The following is a 19226-nucleotide window of genomic DNA, read 5'->3' as shown; positions in this document are numbered from 1 at the left end:
GGAGCATTATACTGTATGTTGCAATCTATAGGGCTCATTATATATTGTATGGATCAATTTATGAAGCTCACTATTCTGTATGGAGCACTAGGTAGTGCACATTAAATTGTATGGAGGACTATACTGCCTGGTTCATGACCTATTGTAGAATTTACAATAGATATCATTCATGTAATGTAAGAAGTGAAATCTTTGGCATTGTGCTATAACTATATTTATCTGTAATATATGTACATCATGATTTATGGTTTGTATTAAAGGGGCCCACTGAGACTTTCGCCCGGGCCCCACGTCAACCTTGAGCCGGCCCTGTGTCCAAGAGTGCTTGTATCGAGGTTTTTATGGTCTTTTTTTTTTTTTTTCCCAAAGAGAAGCAGTTTTGGAAAATACTAACTTGTTCAATAATGCCGTGTGAATTAGTTATGCAAGACCAATGTCTGAACAGCCTAAGTGAGGTAGAGAAGAAAAAAAAGACGCAGTAAAGAAAAATGCACACAATGAGCTTTGGCAATAATGACAATTTTTGCGTGAGGGAAAAAAAAATACACCCACAAACAAGACAAATAATTTGGTTCTGCCTCATCTTTTCTCTGTATCACAGTTGTCCAAAGAGTGTTTGTGCTTATTGAAACACATAGATTCAAAGGCAGGCAGTCCAAACCCAAACCCCCCCTCCCCACACATACTATCCATCCCGACAAAAAAGGAACATGGCAGTTTGTTTGGAACAGGTATGCATGCATTATATAGACAAAGGAAGATTGCCAACTGCTGGAACAACCTCCACAGTGAGCAATGGACACTTCCGTGCCAAAATGGTGATCAGTTTATTGGAGTTCTACTTTTGCTTTTGAGATCCTGTGGAGAACAGACTGAGCTCAACACAGCAGACTCCAGGCATCGATTTCCTCATAGATTAACAAAGAAAAAAAGAAAAAAGACGTAACTGCACAGTAAAAGCACTTAAGACAGGAAACAGAACAAGACTTTTGGCAACTGTAAAGGAAGATAATTTAAGGGAAGGCCAATATTTTCCATTCAGCAAATAAGTTTGCCTTTTGTCACTGGAAGTCCAAGGAGCATTGCAGAAAGTACTCCTAACGTAGGCCAAAGTCAGAGGACACACGAGAAAACACAACTAGCCCCAAAAAAGTAGGAGTTGCCCCCTCCAACCCGTCCACCCCACAATAATTGACATCATTCCTAAATAACCTGACAACATAAAGCACAGGCCTGTGACGGGAGACGGCAAACATAATACTGTCTGTTTTAGTTTGCGCATAATTGCCCCCTCTGTAACGCTGGGGTGTTAAGGCCGGCTGCTGAGGAAGAGGGGATAACAAGAAAGTACAGCGCAACAGCTCCGCAGGCAGAGAGGGCTTTGGTTACAGCCTGGCTAGAGCTCAGGAACAGATCTTGGTCACCACGCTTGGTCACATCCTGGATCCTCGCTCCTGAAGAATCTAAATAGAGAAAGAAAAGGACCAGTGAAAACATTGATTTTGTAAGGCATTCGCAACCTGGGACTGAATTGTACCTGCCAGAACAGAGAGCAGTTTAAAAAATGAAAATGTATCTTACTGGTGTATCTTTCAAGGTAAGGACATCAATTACAATGGGCACTACATAATACAATTGGCAGTCTAAAGGTACCGTCACATTTAGCGCGCTGCTGCGATCTAGACCAGGGGTCCCCAACTCCAGTCCTCAAGGCCCACCAACATGTCATGTTTTCAGGATTTCCTTAGTCTTGCCCAGGTAATAATTGCATCACCTGTGCAATGCAAAGGAAATCCTGAAAACATGACCTGTTGGTGGGCCTTGAGGACTGGAGTTGGGGACCCCTGATCTAGACAACGATCCCGATCGCTGCAGCGTCGCTGGAGAGCTGTCACACAGACAGCTCTTCAGCGACCAACTATGCGAAGTCCCCTGGTGACCAGGGTAAACATCGGGTTACTAAGCGCAGGGCCGCGCTTAGTAACCCGATGTTTACCCTGGTTACCAGCGTAAACGTAAAAAAAAACAAAAACAAAAAAAACCACTTCATACTTACATTCCGGTGTCTGTCCCCCGGCGCTGTGCTTCTCTGCACTGACTGTGAGCGCCAGCCGGAAAGCACAGCGGTGACGTCACCGATGTGCTCTGCTTTCCGGCCGGCGCTTACACAGTGCAGAGAAGCACAGCGCCAGGGGACAGACACCGGAATGTAAGTATGTAGTGTTTTTTTTTTTTTTACGTTTACGCTGGTAACCAGGGTAAACATCGGGTTACTAAGCGCAGCCCTGCGCTTAGTAACCCGATGTTTACCAGTGAAGACATCACTGAATCGGCGTCACACACGCCGATTCAGCGATGTCTGCGGGAGTCCAGAAACGAAATAAAGTTCTGGACTTTCTGCTCCGACCAACGATGGCACAGCAGGATCCTGATCGCTGCTGCCTGTCAAACTCAACGATATCGCTAGCCAGGACGCTGCAACATCACGGTTCGCTAGCGATATCGTTCAGTGTGACGGTACCTTTACTTCAAAGGTAAGATAGCTGGGGGTAGTGACCTATTAGCAGGTGTTGAATCTCTGATGTCAAGAATGTTTGCTTAAAGAAGCGCTCCCAATCATTTTTTATTAGCTATACCAGTGTAAATGTATATGCAGTGTGTATGTATTAATATACTCACCAATCACTGTCTCCCCCGATATTCAGAGTCGCTCCACTCCTCGCTCACATGACTTCTATTCCTACTTGCTAGATCACATTGGGCTTTATGTGGCTTCTATAATTATAAGCCTACGGAGCATCAGAAAGTGTCACACAAACCCCAGTGTGATTAGGTGAGTTGGAATAAAGTTACATGAGTGAGAAAAAGACCAGAGCGGTACCAGAAACTGGGGAAGATCGGGGAGTATGTTAATACACTGATGACAACATGTACACACATTAACACAGGCGTAGCGAAACAAAAAAAAGTGATTGGAGTGCTTCTTTAAAAGGGTAATCATATTTTCAGTGAACTTTTCAGAATAAGCAGTCCTGTGTGTACATGAGCAGTAACACTAGTTCCGGTCATTATACGACTTGTATTTTTACCAGTTTTACCTCTCTGCAGGCTCTCAAGCAGCCTAGCAAGTGATACATCGCTGAATCAGGATGTCTGCCCCTCCATCATGCTGCTCTCATATTGCATAGCAAAATCCTTGTGACAGATTCCCTTTGTTGCGCAGCCTCCATTAATAAGCAGGCGAGTCATTGAGATTTCAAACTAGGCTTACATTTCAGTCGTCATGAATCAAGAGAAACCTCAATTCTGTCCTTAGTGGGTTTCTTTTTCGCATTGCTGACAGTTTTATTGATAACAAAATAGGGTACTTACAATGGTTTGATGGCTTTTGTTTTTCTTTTTTTAAAAAGGAAAGTGGGGTGACAAGAAATCTTATATTCTGGCATCATAATTTTGTTTCTCTGAATGGTTTACCGGTTAATTGACTTTACACTGATAGATAGGGCTTATACAAACATGGCAATAAATAATTGTTATATGGTTATTTTCTTATTCATTTTTAATGGCAGAAAAAGATCATTTGAATTGTAATACGGTAAGTTTTTTTTTTTTTTTTTTTTTTTAAAGCCTTTTTATCCTTGCTTTTTTTAGTTTCTTAGGAGATTTAAACCTGGCATCATTTGATTGCTTGCAATATAGTGTAACCCATTGGCACACCACAATTATGCAGTAGGGCACAGACTGGAGCCAATGAGCACAATAATTAAACACATCACCCACACCCCTTTCTTTGCTTCACTGCGGTCGATTATCATTACTGCTAGTTAGTTTTTTTCCTGTCATTCTTCCAAGATCCATAACTATTTTTTTCTGTCAACATTGAGAGCTTCTTTTTTTGTGTTTACAGTTTTGCTTTGACATCATTCACGATGTACTTGAGCATAAGAAACTAAAAAAGAAAAAAAACAAAACACCTTCTACCATTGTAATCACATGAAGCGTTAAATTTTTAATATTAAAATACGTTTTCCCATTAAAGATACAGTTGCCTGTCTTAAAGGGGACATTCTAGTAACCTAATACTTATTCCCTATACCCAACAAATGGGATAATTATTAGGGCCAGTTCACATGGCCGATCTTCAAGCAGAAGTATGGCGCACACATGGGGGCCCCTTTCTTGTGATCGGTGGGGGGTGTCCCAGAAGTAGAACTTCCACTGATACCAAGAACAGGAGCCCCATAATTCTAACCACCCCCAGAAATGAACGGAGAGACTGGTCAGACATGCATGCAGCCGCTCGATTCATTTGACTAGAATAATCTGCATTCAGAAATTCAGATTATAAAAACATTTTTTTTTAAATGTATCACCATCTGGTTTGATTTACTTTAAAAATAAATAAATAAAAATGTACAGTACAGACCAAAAGTTTGGACACCTCATTTAAAGATTTTTCTGCATTTTCATGACTATGAAAATTGGAAATTTACATTGAAGACATCAATTCTATGAATTAACACATGTGGAATTGTATACTTAAAAAAAGTGAAACCACTGAAAACCGTTTTTTACTTACCAGTAATAGGATTTTACAGAGTCCACAACAGCACCCACTACGAGAGAAGGGATCCGCCCACCATCCGGACAGGAACCTACAGTGTTAAAAAGGGGCGGTCCCCCTCGCTTCTCCAGTTTGTGTTCCAGAGTACAAGGGATACCGCCAATGAATCAGTACATGATAATATCTTAAACAATACTAAATACCATCACCTCTATAGAGTGATCTTCTAAAAAGCACACCTTCCAATAGAGTGCAAGAATCAGTGATGAAATACGGGGGGGAAATCTATGGGTGCTGTCGTGGACTCTGTAAAATCCTATTACAGGTAAGTAAAAACCGGTTTTCCCATCGCCACGACAGCACCCACTACGAGAGACTTTCAAAGACTAATTATCTGGGTGGGACACAGCACTAAGTACTGAACGCCCAAAGTGTAGGCTGGAATTGGCAGATAGATCAAGGCGATAGTGCTTATAAAAGGTGGAAGGTGATGACCATGTTGCTGCCTTACATATCATATCAATTGGAACATCCACCTTCTCCGCCCAGGATGATGCCATAGCCAGAGTGGAGTGTGCCCTGATGCCTTCTGGTGGGGTCTCTCCTTTGGCAGAATATGCAAGGCATATCGCATCCCTGATCCATCTAGCGATAGTACTTTTTGTGACACTCGAACCCTTCTTCCGGTTCTGGAAAGAAACAAACAAAGCCCTACTCTGCCTCCAGCTTTGTGTCCTATTCAAATGCTCTAATACTGCTCTTTTAACATCTAGAGTATGACATCTTTTATCCTCTTCCGATACTGGATTATCAAAAAAGGATGGTAGATATATCTCCTGACTCCTATGAAACCTAGACGCTACCTTTGGTAAGTATGCAGGATCTGGTTTGAAAACAATTTTGTCCTGAAGGATCATTAGGTAGGGAGGATCAACTGATAATGCTTCAATATCGCTAACCTTCCTAGCAGATGTTAATGCCAAGAGAAGAACCGTCTTTAAGGTTAAATTTTTAACTGAAGTAGACTATAATGGCTCAAAGGGGGGGGTTGTGTTAACGCATCAAGCACTAAATTTAGATCCCAAGGTGGCAATATAGCAATATGAACAGGGTTACTACGTTCAGTCGCTTTAATAAACCTAGAAATCCACCTATTCCCTGCCACATTACTATTATATAGGGCTCCTAAGGCTCAAACCTGAACCCTAAGAGTGCTGACTGCTAAACCCAACTCCCGGCCTTTCTGCAGGAATTCCAGAATGGCCGGAATTGGAACCTGATGGAATGCAAGGAATTTTTCCAGACCTTAAAATACATTTTTGTAGTGACCTCTTTCCAGCTTTTTAGCAAGGTAGATATTAAAGGGAAGGTACCGCGTTTGTAGATCATTAATTAATCAATGTAATGTAGCATAACATGCTGTTATAACCCAGATTTGAATGCATGTAAAACAGATTCCGTGTGTTATATGAGTAGAAAGAATGCACTGGGGGCTGACATCTTGGTTTTGCAGCAGTAGCAGGGCACTATCAGTGTCAGATTACGGCACCCCATGGACATAGGAGATAATAGACCGGCTCGGACCCTATCTGTAACATTGCAGCAACATTAGCAGTGAGCTGGGCACGCCTCTGTGGGCTGCACAACTCACTGCTGTAGTTGGGACTAGCTGCCATTTTATTATAGTACAGTGCTATTTGCCGAGCTCCACTTGCTCTCTATCGCAGGACAGAAGCACTGACTGCTCCTCTGTACTCCAGGCACTGCAGGTTCTGGGCAGACATCCTCTGCTCTCACATGCTGCCCTGTGTGCTTCCCTCTGCTCTGTCTCCGCCTCCCCACAATCCCAGTGATCTCCGGTAAACTGCACTCTCCCCCTGTGTCGCTCTCCCTCTCTGTGCGGCGTGGGGGGGGTCTCTGTGTGGCGTGGGGGGGGGTCTCTGTGCGGCGTGGGGGGGGGTCTCTGTGCGTGTGTGCAAGCATCGTCCGATGGGACTACAAGTCCCATCGGACGATGCCTGCTACAATAACAGTGATTGACACATTAGCCAATTATGGGACAGTAATAGTCCCATCATCCGGCTACTGTGTTGAATGAAAAAAAAAAAAAACTCCATACATACTCCATATATACTCCATACATACATGCTACATACATTCATGCTACATACATATACATGCTACATACATGCATGCTACATACATGCATGCTACATACATGCATGCTACATACATGCATGCTACATACATGCTGCATATATATATACGAGCTCAGACAAGGAAAATGGTGTGCACTCAGGTCAGGGACAAGGAGGTGCTGGTAAACTGACCGTGAGGTCAAGTCAATCATTCAAAAAAGATAATTTTTTGAATGATATATATACGAGCTGTCACATATACGAGCTGTCACTCTGATGCAGTAACTGCTGGAGACAGCAGGTCACAGGGCAGTCACACACAAAATGGTGCTGCCCTGTGATGCTGCTCTTCATTCTTACTGTTGGAGCAGTAACTGCTGACATCACCATTTCCCTCCCCTTTTGGGTGGTCTAATATCCCTGGGGCAGAGCTGCTAAATCTTACTATAGCTGCTTGAGGTCTAAAACGGAAAATGCTCCCCCTAGTGGTAAATATGTATATTTGTAGAAAAATATATAATATTTTTCATATAGAAATGTTTGCAAACAGTGCAAACATTGCATTAATACATTTTAATTACTATTTTAAGCTTAATTTCACAAAAAAACAAAATACAAGAAAACTGGTGGCACCTTCCCTTTAAGGCTTCTGAAAAACCTCTCTGTTTTAGTAACTCCCTCTCAAGTTCCACGCCGTCAAATGAAGACTGTCCGTATTGGGATGATGAAATGGACCTTGAGAAAGGAGCCCCGGAACTACTGGTAATACCCAAGGATCGGTCACTGACATTGCCCTGAGCAGAGAAAACCAAGGTCTCTTGGGCCAGAAGGGGGCAATCAGAATTATTCTTGCCCTCTCTTCCCTGATCTTCCTGAGAACTAGAGGAATCAAGCACATCGGAGGAAACGCATAAGCTAGAGGAAAGCTCTACCGGACCTAAAGGGAATCTACTATGTATGGACGGTCTGATACCTGGAGTGATGCAATCTCCCTGACCTGCCTGTTTTCCCTTGTAGCAAATAGATCTATGACTGGTAACCCCCAGAGTCTGACTATCTGTTTGAATATTTGTCAGTCCAGAGACCATTCCCCTTGCCGAAGGAAATGTCGACTGAGATAGTCCGCTTCTACATTGTGCTCTCCCCTTATGTGAACTGCTGACAGGGAAAGGAAGTGAATTTCGGCTGAAGCAAGTATCTGAGCCGCAGTGGACCCTAGAGATTGCGACCTTGTCCCTCTTTGATAATTGAGGTAGGCCATCACTGTTGTATTGTCGGTCTGTACCCGTACATGTGCACCCCTCAGGGATGGTAGAAAGTTAAGAAGCGCATATCTGACAGCTAAGAGTTCTTTTAAATTTGAAGAGCTTTGGGATTCTGGACCTGACCATTGTCCCTGGGCCAGAACCTCCCCCATGTGGGCTCCCCAACCAATCGGACTGGCATCGGTCGTGACTACTCTGTCCGGCCTGATGCTCCATTGAACTCCTCTTGATAGATGGAGTATGTCTAGCCACCATTTTAGATCGTAAAGAGTGGCTGGTGATAGCCCGAGTCTCCCATCCAAATAACCCTGAAGCCTTTTCTCTGCTCTGAGGATCTCGGAGTGCAGTACTCGAGTATGAGCTTGAGCCCATTGTACAGCCAGTATACATGATGTCAAAGACCCTAGTAGGGACATTGCGTCTCGTAAAGTTAGATCCGGATTCTTCCTTACTGCTCTGACTTTGTGAACAATCCTTTCTTTCTTGTCTTCTGGTAGAAAACATGACTGCTTTTCTGAGTCTAGAAGAATACCCAGGAAAACTTGACACGTGGCAGGTTCTAGCTTTGACTTTTTTTATGTTGATAATCCAACTGACATCCTGCAGAGACTATATTATAGCGTTTACATGAGCCTTACATTGGCAGATTGAATTCCCAATTATTAAGAAATCATCCAAGTAGGGTACAACAAGGGTATCCCTCTCCCTGACATGGGCCATTACCTCTGCAATAATCTTAGTAAATATTCTTGGAGCCATGGACAGGCCAAAGGGCATTGCCACAAACTGAAAATGCCTAACCTGATGTTTTAACTGAATCGCCATCCTGAGGAACTGCTGGTGATCTCTGTAAACTGGTAGATGGTAGTACGCATCTTTTATATCCAGTACCGACATGTAACACCTGGGAAATAAAAAAAAAAGTTTAGTTGTCAATTTAATGGACTCCATTTTAAAAGTGTGATATTGGAGAAATTTATTCAATTTCCGCAAATTAATGATAGTCCTAAAGGACCCATCAGGCTTAGTAATCAAGAATAGAGGAGAATAAAACCCCTTCTTCTCCTGATCCCTTGGAACTTCTACAATAACTCGCTTTTTAATTAATTGCTGAATCTCTTTCTCTAAGGCCTATTGCTGAACTGAAGAATCAAGAGTAGTCAAAATAAACTGATTCGGAGGTATCTTCTGGAGCTCCAACTTCAACCCTGACGCAACTACCCCTAGGATCCAACTACTAGAAGTTATCTTGGTCCATTGGTTAAGGAAGTATTTTAATCTACCACCTACAGGGAGATCAGTTCTATCTATAGTTGCGTCTACGTCTTGATGATGAAGAAGAGCAGCTTCCGAAGTATGCACCTTTTTTCTTCTGCTCCGCTGGTTCCCAATCTCAGCTATACCCCGGGTGCTCAGACTGAAATCTTCGGAAAGGCATCCATCTTCTGAAGGCGTTTCTAAAAGTAGGATTAAAGACCTTAGGAAATCCTTTCTTCCTATCCTCTGCCTTCGCCAGGATATCATCCAGCACGGGGCCAAATAGGTACTCACCCCTGCATGGAATCATACACAACTTGGCTCTAGCCTTAAGCCAAAGTGCGCGACGGGCAGCATTCGAAAGACCAGCCGATCTTGCTGCCAACTTCAAAGAGTCCACCGATGCGTCCGCTAGGTAGGCTACTCCCTCACGGATCTGGGACAGGGAGTCTTACAGCTTATCTCCGGGAACCTTTGATTTAAGCTGGTCCTCCAGCTGACTTACCCAGACCATAACAGATCTGGCGGTACAGGTACTGGCATTCGCAGGCTTAAAGGCTCCTGAAGATGACTCCCAAACTTTCTTTAGGAACATGTCTGCCTTCCTGTCAGATGGGTCTTTAAGAAGGCCCACATCTTCAAGTGGCGGAGAGGCAGATTTTGAGGTAGAAGCCACCGCTGCATCTACTTTAGGGACCTTTACCCACTGGGACAAAATCTCATCATCAAAGGGGTATCTTCTTTTTGCAGATGACGGTAAAAACCCCTTATCTTGCTTATCCCATTCCCTTCTAACTAGATCTTAGACCGAATCTACTACTGGGAATGCTCTGCGATTTTTTTGACATGATCCAGCAAACATCATATCCTGGGTGGATCTAGGCTCTCTATTGTCTTTGGACACCCACGGTCAACCTAACTGCTTTAACTAAAGGTACCGTCACACTAGACGATATCGCTAGCGATCCGTGACGTTGCAGCGTCCTCGCTAGCGATATCGTCCACTGTGACAGGCAGCAACAATCAGGCCCCTGCTGTGCTGTCGCTGGTCGGGGAAGAAAGTCCAGAACTTTATTTGGTCGCTGGACTCCCCGCAGACATCGCTGAATCGGCGTGTGTGACACCGATTCAGCGATGTCTTCACTGGTAACCAGGGTAAACATCGGGTAACTAAGCGCAGGGCCGCGCTTAGTAACCCGATGTTTACCCTGGTTACCAGCGTAAAAAAACAAACAGTACATACTTACATTCAGCTGTCTGTCCCTTGCCGTCTGGTTCCTGCACTGACTGCTGGCCGTAAAGTGAAAGCAGAGCACAGCCACAGCGGTGAGTCACCGCTGTGTGACTCACCGCTGTGCTGTGCTTTCACTTTACGGCCAGCAGTCAGTGCAGGAACCAGACGGCAAGGGACAGACAGCTGAATGTAAGTATGTACTGTTTGTACATACCCTGCGCTTAGTTACCCGATGTTTACCCTGGTTACCGGGGACCTCGGGATCGTTGGTCGCTGGAGAGCTGTCTGTGTGACAGCTCTCCAGCGACCAAACAGCGACGCTGCAGCGATCCGGATCGTTGTCGGTATCGCTGCAGCGTCGCTAAGTGTGACGGTACCTTAAGGTCTCCACATTTTCTATAGCAAAGCACGGTCTTCCTTCCTCATCCGAGGAGGATGGCGATGAAACATCCGAACATTCACCCTCCTGCAGAGAGGGGCTAGAATCAGACAAAATATCCATACCAGTTCTTCAATGCCGTCTAGTTTTAAGGGAACATCTGATTTCTTCCCTAATAACCTCCCTTAAATCTGATGTACGGAGGGGAGCTTCCTCTTCTAACGTACGGCTAATACAAGCCTGACACAACTTCTTAACATAGTTATCTGGCAATGGCTTTGTGCATAAAGCATGCTGCTTGTGTTTTGTTTTTGAGGTCTTCTTAACCTATAACAAAACATAGGAAACGGAATTGTCAGCCACGAGGTGTGGAATTTTACACTCACCCACCGCTGACGAAAGAGTACCGCTTCCAGAGGAGGCGAAGTGGCCTGCAACGCTAGGGTGCTTGAAGACTGCTTCCTATGAACCACCTCACTGCTGCGTGAGCGGCTGTCACCACTCTTCCTTCGCTGTTCAGGAACCTGCAGGTGCTCGGCGTCCCCTACAGAGGACATCTCGGCGCACACTTCCCCCTTGCTGCGGCTCCCTTTTAAACAAATGCCGCGCTTCTCCCCCCAGTAGTAGTAAAACTACTTCCGGGTCACAAGCGCTCCCGGAAGTAGTAAAACTACTTCCGGGTCACAAGCGCTCCCGGATCTATACAGAAGCGCCGCGCTTATGCGACCCAGGCCGACACTTCCCCGATACCTGGGATCGTATCCACGTTCCGATTAGACGAGAGAGGGTCTGCGCACAGTACACCCCTGACGCTGCTTCCAGAGTCCCCGATTCTGCCGTTCTCACAGAAACCTGGTGGACCTGGTAAGTATGTTCCTGCAGGCTCCCGCCGTCCGGACAGGAACCCAAACTGGAGAAGCGAGGGGGACCGCCCCTTTTTAACCTGTAGGTTCCTGTCAGGATGGTGGGCGGATCCCCTCTCTCGTAGTGGGTGCTGTCGTGGCGATAGGAAAATAGGTCTTATATTCTAGGTTCTTTAAAGTAGCCACCTTTTGCTTTGATGACTGCTTTGCACACTCTTGGCATTCTCTTGATGAGCTTCAAGAGGTAGTCACTGGAAATGGTTTTCACTTGACAGGTGTGCCCTGTCAGGTTTAATAAGTGGGATCTCTTGCCTTATAAATGAGGTTGGGACCATCAGTTGTGTTGAGCAGAAGTCTGGTGGATACACAGCTGATTGTCCTACTGAATAGACTGTTAGCTGCTTTTTTCTTGCCATAATACAAATTCTAAATAAAGAAAAATGAGTGGTCATCATTACAAAGGCTACGTTCACATTTGCGTTGTGCGCCGCTGCGTCGGCGACGCACCTTACAACGCAAATAAAAACGCACCAAAACGCATGCAAAAACGCTGCGTTTTGCGACGCATGTGTCGTTTTTTGCCGAAATTTGGACGCAAGAAAAATGCAACTGGTTGCGTTTTCTGCTCCCGACACTTGCGGCAAAAAAAACGCATGCGTCGCACAACGCATGTCCATGCGTCCCCCATGTTAAATATAGGGGCGCATGATGCCCGACGCAAACGCGCAAAATGCTAATGTGAACGTAGCCTTAAAGAAATGATGGTCAGTCAGTCTGAAAAATTGGGAAAACTTTGAACGTGTCCCCAAGTGCAGTTGCAAAAACCATCAAGTGCTACAAAGAAACTGGCTCACATGAGGATCGCCCCAGGAAAGGAAGACCAAGAGTCAACTCTGCTTCTGAGGATAAGTTTATCCGAGTCACCAGCCTCAGAAATCGCAGGTTAACAGCATCTCAGATTAGAGACCAGGTCAATGCCACACAGAGTTCTAGCAGCAGACATCTCTACAACAACTGTTAAGAGGAGACTTTGTGCAGCAGGCCCTCATGGTAAAATAGCTGCTAGTTAACCACTGCTAAGGACAGGTAACAAACAGAAGAGACTTGTTTGAGTTAAAGAACACAAGGAATGGACATTAGACCAGTGGAAATCTGTGCTTTGGTCTGATGAGTCCAAATTTGAGATCTTTGGTTCCAACCACCATGTCTTTGTGCGACGCAGAAAAGGTGAACGGATGGACTCTACATGCCTGGTTCCCACTGTGAAGCGTGGAGGAGGAGGTGTGATGGTGTGGGGGTGCTTTGCTGGTGATACTGTTGGGGATTTATTCAAAAGTGAAGGCACACTGAACCAGCATGGCTACCACAGCATCTTGCAGCAGCATAGTATTCCATCCGGTTTGCGTTTAGTTGGACCATCATTTATTTTTCAACAGGACAATGACCCCAAACACACCTCCAGGCTGTGTAAGGGCTATTTGTCCAAGAAGGAGAGTAATGGGGTGCTACACCAGATGACCAGTCAGTCACCAGACCTGAACCCAATCGAGATGGTTTGGGGTGAGCTGGACCGTAGAGTGAAGGCAAAAGGGCCAACAAGTGCTGAGCATCTCTGGGAACTCCTTCAAGTTTGTTGGAAGACCATTTCCGGTGACTACCTCTTGAAGCTCATCAAGAGAATGCCAAGAGTGTGCAAATCAGTCATCAAAGCAAAAGGTGGCTACTTTGAAGAACCTAGAATATAAGACATTTTCAGTTGTTTCACACTTTTTTCTTAAGTACCGTATATACTCGAGTATAAGCAGAGATTTTCAGCCCACTTTTTGGGCTGAAAGTAACCCTCTCGGCTTATACTCAAGTCATACCCACGGGTCGGCAGGGGAAGGGGAACGGAACTGTGTAATAATACTCACCTGCTCGGTCCCTGCATGTCTGTTCCCCGGCGCCAGCAGCTTCTTCCTGTAGTGAGCGGTCAGATGGTAGTATGGTACCGCTCATTACAGTAATGAATATGGATCCGACTCCACTCCCACAAGGGTGGAGCTGCATATTTTACTGTAATGAGCGGTACCATGTGACCGCTCACTACAGGAAGAAGCTGCCGGCGCCGGGGAACAGACGTGCAGGGACCGCGCCAGGAGCAGGCGAATATAACTCAGTGCGCGATATTCACCTGCTCCCCGTTCCACCGCCAGCACCGCTGCGTCTTCAGCGTCCTCTGCAGTGACGCTCTGGTCAGAGGGCGCGATGACGTGATTAGTGCGCGCCGCCCTCTGCCTGAACGTCAGTGCAGAGGACACGGAAGACACAGCGACGCTCGGCGGTGTAACGCGGGACAGGTGAATATAGCAAGTGCCAGGGGCCTGAGCGACGAGAGGTGAGTATGTGATTTTTTTTCTTTTTATCGCAGCAACAGCATATGGGACAAATATCTCTATGGAGCATCTTATGGGGCCATGTGCAGCATTATATGGGGCAATTATCTGTATGGAGCATCTTATGGGGCCATGTGCAGCATTATATGGGGCAATTATCTGTATGGAGCATCTTATGGGGCCATGTGCAGCATTATATGGGGCAAATATCGGGCCATGTGCAGCATTATATGGGGCAAATATCTGTGTGGGGCCATGTGCGGCATATCGGGCAAATATCTGTATGGTGTCATGTGCAGCATTATATGGGGCAAATATCTGTATGGGGCCATGTGCAGCATTATATGGGGCAAATATCTCTATGGAGCATCTTATGGTGCCATGTGGAGCATTATACGGGGCAAATGGGTCTATGGAGCATCTTATGGGGTCATAATCAACATTTGTGCAGCATTATATGGGGCATATTTTAATATGGAGTATCTTATGAGGCCCATCATGGAACACTGGAGCATTATATGGAGCTCCTGATTCAATATGGATATTCAAAAACACTTAAAACTACTGATGTCTCAATTTTCCTATCTGACCCTCGACGGGATAGTACGTCATAGCAATCGGCCGCGCTCACGGGGGGATCGCAGCCTATCGCAGCTGACATCCGGCGCTATGTGCCAGGAGCGGTCACGGACCGCCCCCGGCACATTAACCCCCCGGCACACCGCGATCAAACATGACCACGGTGTGCCAGCGGTATAGGGAAGCGTCGCACAGGTAGGGGGCTCCCTGCGGGCTTCCCCGAGACCCCCGGAGCAACGCAATGTGATCGCGTTGCTGCGAGGGTCTCCTTGCCTCCCCCTCCCTGTAGCAGGCCCGGATCCAAAATGGCCGCGGCATCCGGGTCCTGCAGGGAGGGAAGTGGCTTACCAAGTGCCTGATGACTGATCTGACAGAGTGCTGTGCAAACTGTCAGATCAGTGATCTGTGATGTCCCCCTCTGGGACAAAGTAAAAAAAGTTTTAAAAAAAATTTCCACATGTGTAAAAAAAAAAAAAATTTATATTTATATATATATATATATATATATATATATATATATATATATATATATATATATATATATATATATATATATATATATATATATATATATATATATATATATATATATATATATTATTCCCATAAATACATTTCTTTAGCTTAATAAAAAAACAAAAACAAATAAAAGTACACATATTTAGTATCGCCACGTCCGTAACGACCCAACCTATAAAACTGTCCCACTAGTTAACCCCTTCAGTAAACACCGTAAGAAAAAAAAAAAAAAACGAGGCAAAAAACAACGCTTTATCATACCGCCGAACAAAAAGTGGAATAACACGCGATCAAAAAGAGATATAAATAACCATGGTACCGCTGAAAACGTCATCTTGTCCCGCAAAAAACGAACCGCCATACAGCATCATCAGCGAAAAAATAAAAAAAAGTTATAGTCCTCAGAGTAAAGCGATGCAAAAATAATTATTTTTTGTATAAAATAGTTTTTATCGTATAAAAGCGCCAAAACATAAAAAAAATAACATAAATGAGGTATCGCTGTAATCGTACTGACCTGAAGAATAAAACTGCTTTATCAATTTTACCAAACGCAGAACGGTATACACGCCTCCCCCAAAAGAAGTTCACGAATAGCTGGTTTTCGGTCATTCTGCCTCAAAAAAAAAAAAAATCGGAATAAAAAGCGATCAAAAAACGTCACGTGCCTGAAAATGTCACCAATAAAAACGTTAACTCGTCCCGCAAAAAACAAGACCTCACATGACTCTGTGGACTCATATGGAAAAATTATAGCTCTCAAAATGTGGTAACGCAAAAAATATTTTTTGCAATAAAAAGCGTCTTTCAGTGTGTGACGGCTGCCAATCATAAAAATCCGCTAAAAAACCCACTATAAAAGTAAATCAAACCTCCCTTCATCACCCCCTTAGTTAGGGAAAAATAAAAAAATTAAAAAATGTATTTATTTCCATTTTCCCATTAGGGTTAGGGCTAGGGCTAAGGCTAGGGTTAAGGCTACAGTTAGGGTTGGGGCTAAAGTTAGGGTTAGGATTACATTTACGGTTGGGAATAGGGTTGGGATTAGGGTTAGGGGTGTGTCTGGGTTAGAGGTGTGGTTAGGGTTACCGTTGGGATTAGGGTTAGGGATGTGTTTGCATTAGGGTTTCAGTTATAATTGGGGGGTTTCCACTGTTTAGGCACATCAGGGGCTCTCCAAACGCGACATGGCGTCCGATCTCAATTCCAGCCAATTCTGCATTGAAAATGTAAAACAGTGCTCCTTCCCTTCCTTCCGAGCTTTCCCGTGTGCCCAAACAGGGGTTTACCCCAACATATGGGGTAATAGAGTACTCAGGACAAATTGGACAACAAATTTTGGGGTACAATTTCTCCTGTTACCCTTGGGAAAATACAAAACTGCGGGCTAAAAAATAATTTTTGGGGGAAAATTTTTTATTTTTACGGCTCTGCGTTGTAAACTGTAGTGAAACACTTGGGGGTTCAAAGTTCTCAACACATCTAGATAAGTTCCTTGAGGGGTCTAGTTTCCAATATGGGGTCACTTGTGGGGGGGTTTCTATTATTTAGGTACATTAGGGGCTCTGAAAACGCAATGTGACGCCTGCAGACCAATCCATCTAAGTCTGCATTCCAAATGATGCTCCTTCTCTTCCGAGCTCTGCCATGCGCTCCAACGGTGGTTCCCCCCCATATATCTGGTATCAGTGTACTCAGGACAAATTGGACAACAACATTTACGGTCCAATTTTTCCTGTTACCCTCGGGAAAATACAAAACTGGGGGCTAAAAAATATTTTTTGTGGGAAAATAATTGTTTTATTTTTATGGCTCTGCATTATAAACTTCTGTGAAGCCCTTGGTGGGTCAAAGTGCTCACCACACCTCTAGATAAGTTCCTTAGGGGGTCTACTTTCCAAAATGGTGTCACTTGTGGGGGGTTTCAATGTTTAGGTACATTAGGGGCTCTCCAAATGCAACATGGCGTCCCATCTCAATTCCTGTCAATTTTGCATTGAAACATCAAATTGCCCTCCTTCGCTTTCGAGCTCTGTCATGCGCCCAAACAGTGGTTTACCCCCACATATGGGGTATCGGCGTACTCAGGACAAAGTGTTCAACAACTTTTGGGGTCCATTTTCTCCTGTTACCCTTGGTAAAATAAAAAATTGGAGCGGAAGTAAATTTTTTGTGAAAAAAAGTTAAATGTTCATTTTTATTTAAACATTCCAAAAATTCCTGTGAAACACCTGAAGGGTTAATAAACTTCTTGAATGTGGTTTTGAGCACCTTGAGGGGTGCAGTTTTTAGAATGGTGTCACACTTGGGTATTCTCTATCATATAGACCCCTCAAAATGACTTCAAATGAGATGTGGTCCCTAAAAAAATGGTGTTGTAAAAATGAGAAATTGCTGGACAACTTTTAACCCTTATAACAAAAAAAAAAAATTTTTGGTTCCAAAATTGTGCTGATGTAAAGTAGACATGTGGGAAATGTTACTTATTAAGTATTTTGTGTGACATATCTCTGATTTAATTGCATAAAAATTCAAAGTTGGAAAATTGCGAAATTTTCAAAATTTCCATTTTTTTCACAAATAAACGCAGGTAATATCAAATAAATTTTACAACTATCATGAAGTACAATATGTCACGAGAAAACAATGTCAGAATCACCAGGATCCGTTGAAGCGTTCCAGAGTTATAACCTCATAAAGGGACAGTGGTCAGAATTGTAAAAATTGGCCTTGTCATTGACGTGCAAACCACCCTTGGGGGTAAAGGGGTTAAATTTATGGGATCAAATAACTAACAATTGGTGTATGTATTTACCCATTTTGCAAGAGAGCCCCTAAGGTTTTTGGGGAAAGCAATTTCCTTCATAAGTCACATGCTAGAGAAAGGAAGTCCACTTGTGTGCAATCTAAGTGTCACATGGTCTGTCAGTATATACCCACATTTTCTGAAAGGCCACAGAGGATGCAACACCATTAAGCAAGAAGCACCACTAACCAAACCCCTTGGAGACCAAGGAGATCTCCAAACAACTCAGGAACAAGGATGTTGAGAAGTACAAGTCAGGGTTGGGTTAAAAAAAAATATCGCAATCTCTGATGATCCTCCGGAGCAACATCAAATCCATTACCATAAAATGGAAAGAACATGGTACCACAGCAAACCTGCCAAGAGAGGGTTGCCCACCAAAACAGTCAGCCTGAGCAAGGAGGGCATTAATCAGAGAGGGAGCACACACAGACCAAAAGGTAACCCTGAAGGAGCTGCAGAATTTCCAAGCAGAGACAGAAGTATCTGTCCAAATGAACACAATAAGCCATACAAGCCATAGAGGTGGCCTTTTTGGAAGAGTGGGCAGAAAAAAAGCCTTTACCTGCAAGCAAAAATTGTAATTGGCTTGTTTTGAGTTTGCCAAAAGACATGTGGGAGACTCCCTAAATGTATGGAGGAAAGTGCTGTGGTCAGATGAGACCAAAATTTAACTTTTTTGGCACCAAAGTAAACGCTACGTCTGGAGCCAAACCAAATTTAAAAAAAAAAATAAAACTCATGAAAAAGGCCTGGACAGAAATGATGGTACCCTTAATATTTTGCTGCACAACCTTTTGAGGCAACCACTGCAATCAAGAGATTCCTGTAACGGTCAATGAGACTTCTGCACCTCTCGACAGGTATTTTGGCTCACTCCTCTCAAGAGCAAACTGCTCCAGTTCTCTCGTGTTTGAAGGTTGCCTTTTCCAGACGGCATGTTTCAGCTCTTTCCAAAGATGCTCAATAGGATTAAGGTCAGGGCTCATAGAAGGCCTCTTCGGAATAGTCCAATGTTTTCCTCTTAGCCATTCCTGGGTGTTTTTAGCGGTGTGTTTTAGGTCATTATCCTGTTGCAAGACGCATGACCTGCGACCGAGACCAAGCTTTCTGACCCTGGTCAGCACATTTCTCTGTAGAATCCCTTGATAGTCTTGAGATTTCAATGTACCTTGCACAGATTCCAGACACCCCAGCAGCCCCAGAACATAACAGAGCCTCCTCTATCTTTCACAGTAGGGACAGTG

General features: G+C 44.2%; 1 protein-coding gene across 2 annotated transcripts in view; it reads right to left on the bottom strand.

Annotated features, from left to right (window-relative positions):
• Positions 1-503: 503 nt before the first annotated feature.
• The window catches only part of KCTD2 (potassium channel tetramerization domain containing 2), a 48082-nt gene continuing 29359 nt past the window's right edge, over positions 504-19226 (bottom strand). For both annotated transcript variants that reach the window (XM_069752154.1, XM_069752155.1), the window contains one exon: positions 504-1463. In XM_069752154.1, the coding sequence (XP_069608255.1) occupies positions 1434-1463 (30 nt within the window). In that variant the 3' untranslated portion in view covers positions 504-1433. The remainder of the gene's footprint in view (positions 1464-19226) is intronic.

The sequence above is a fragment of the Ranitomeya imitator genome, chromosome 2, assembly GCF_032444005.1.
Source record: "Ranitomeya imitator isolate aRanImi1 chromosome 2, aRanImi1.pri, whole genome shotgun sequence".
Lineage (NCBI taxonomy): Eukaryota > Metazoa > Chordata > Amphibia > Anura > Dendrobatidae > Ranitomeya > Ranitomeya imitator.
This window is presented reverse-complemented; position numbering and strand designations above follow the sequence as displayed.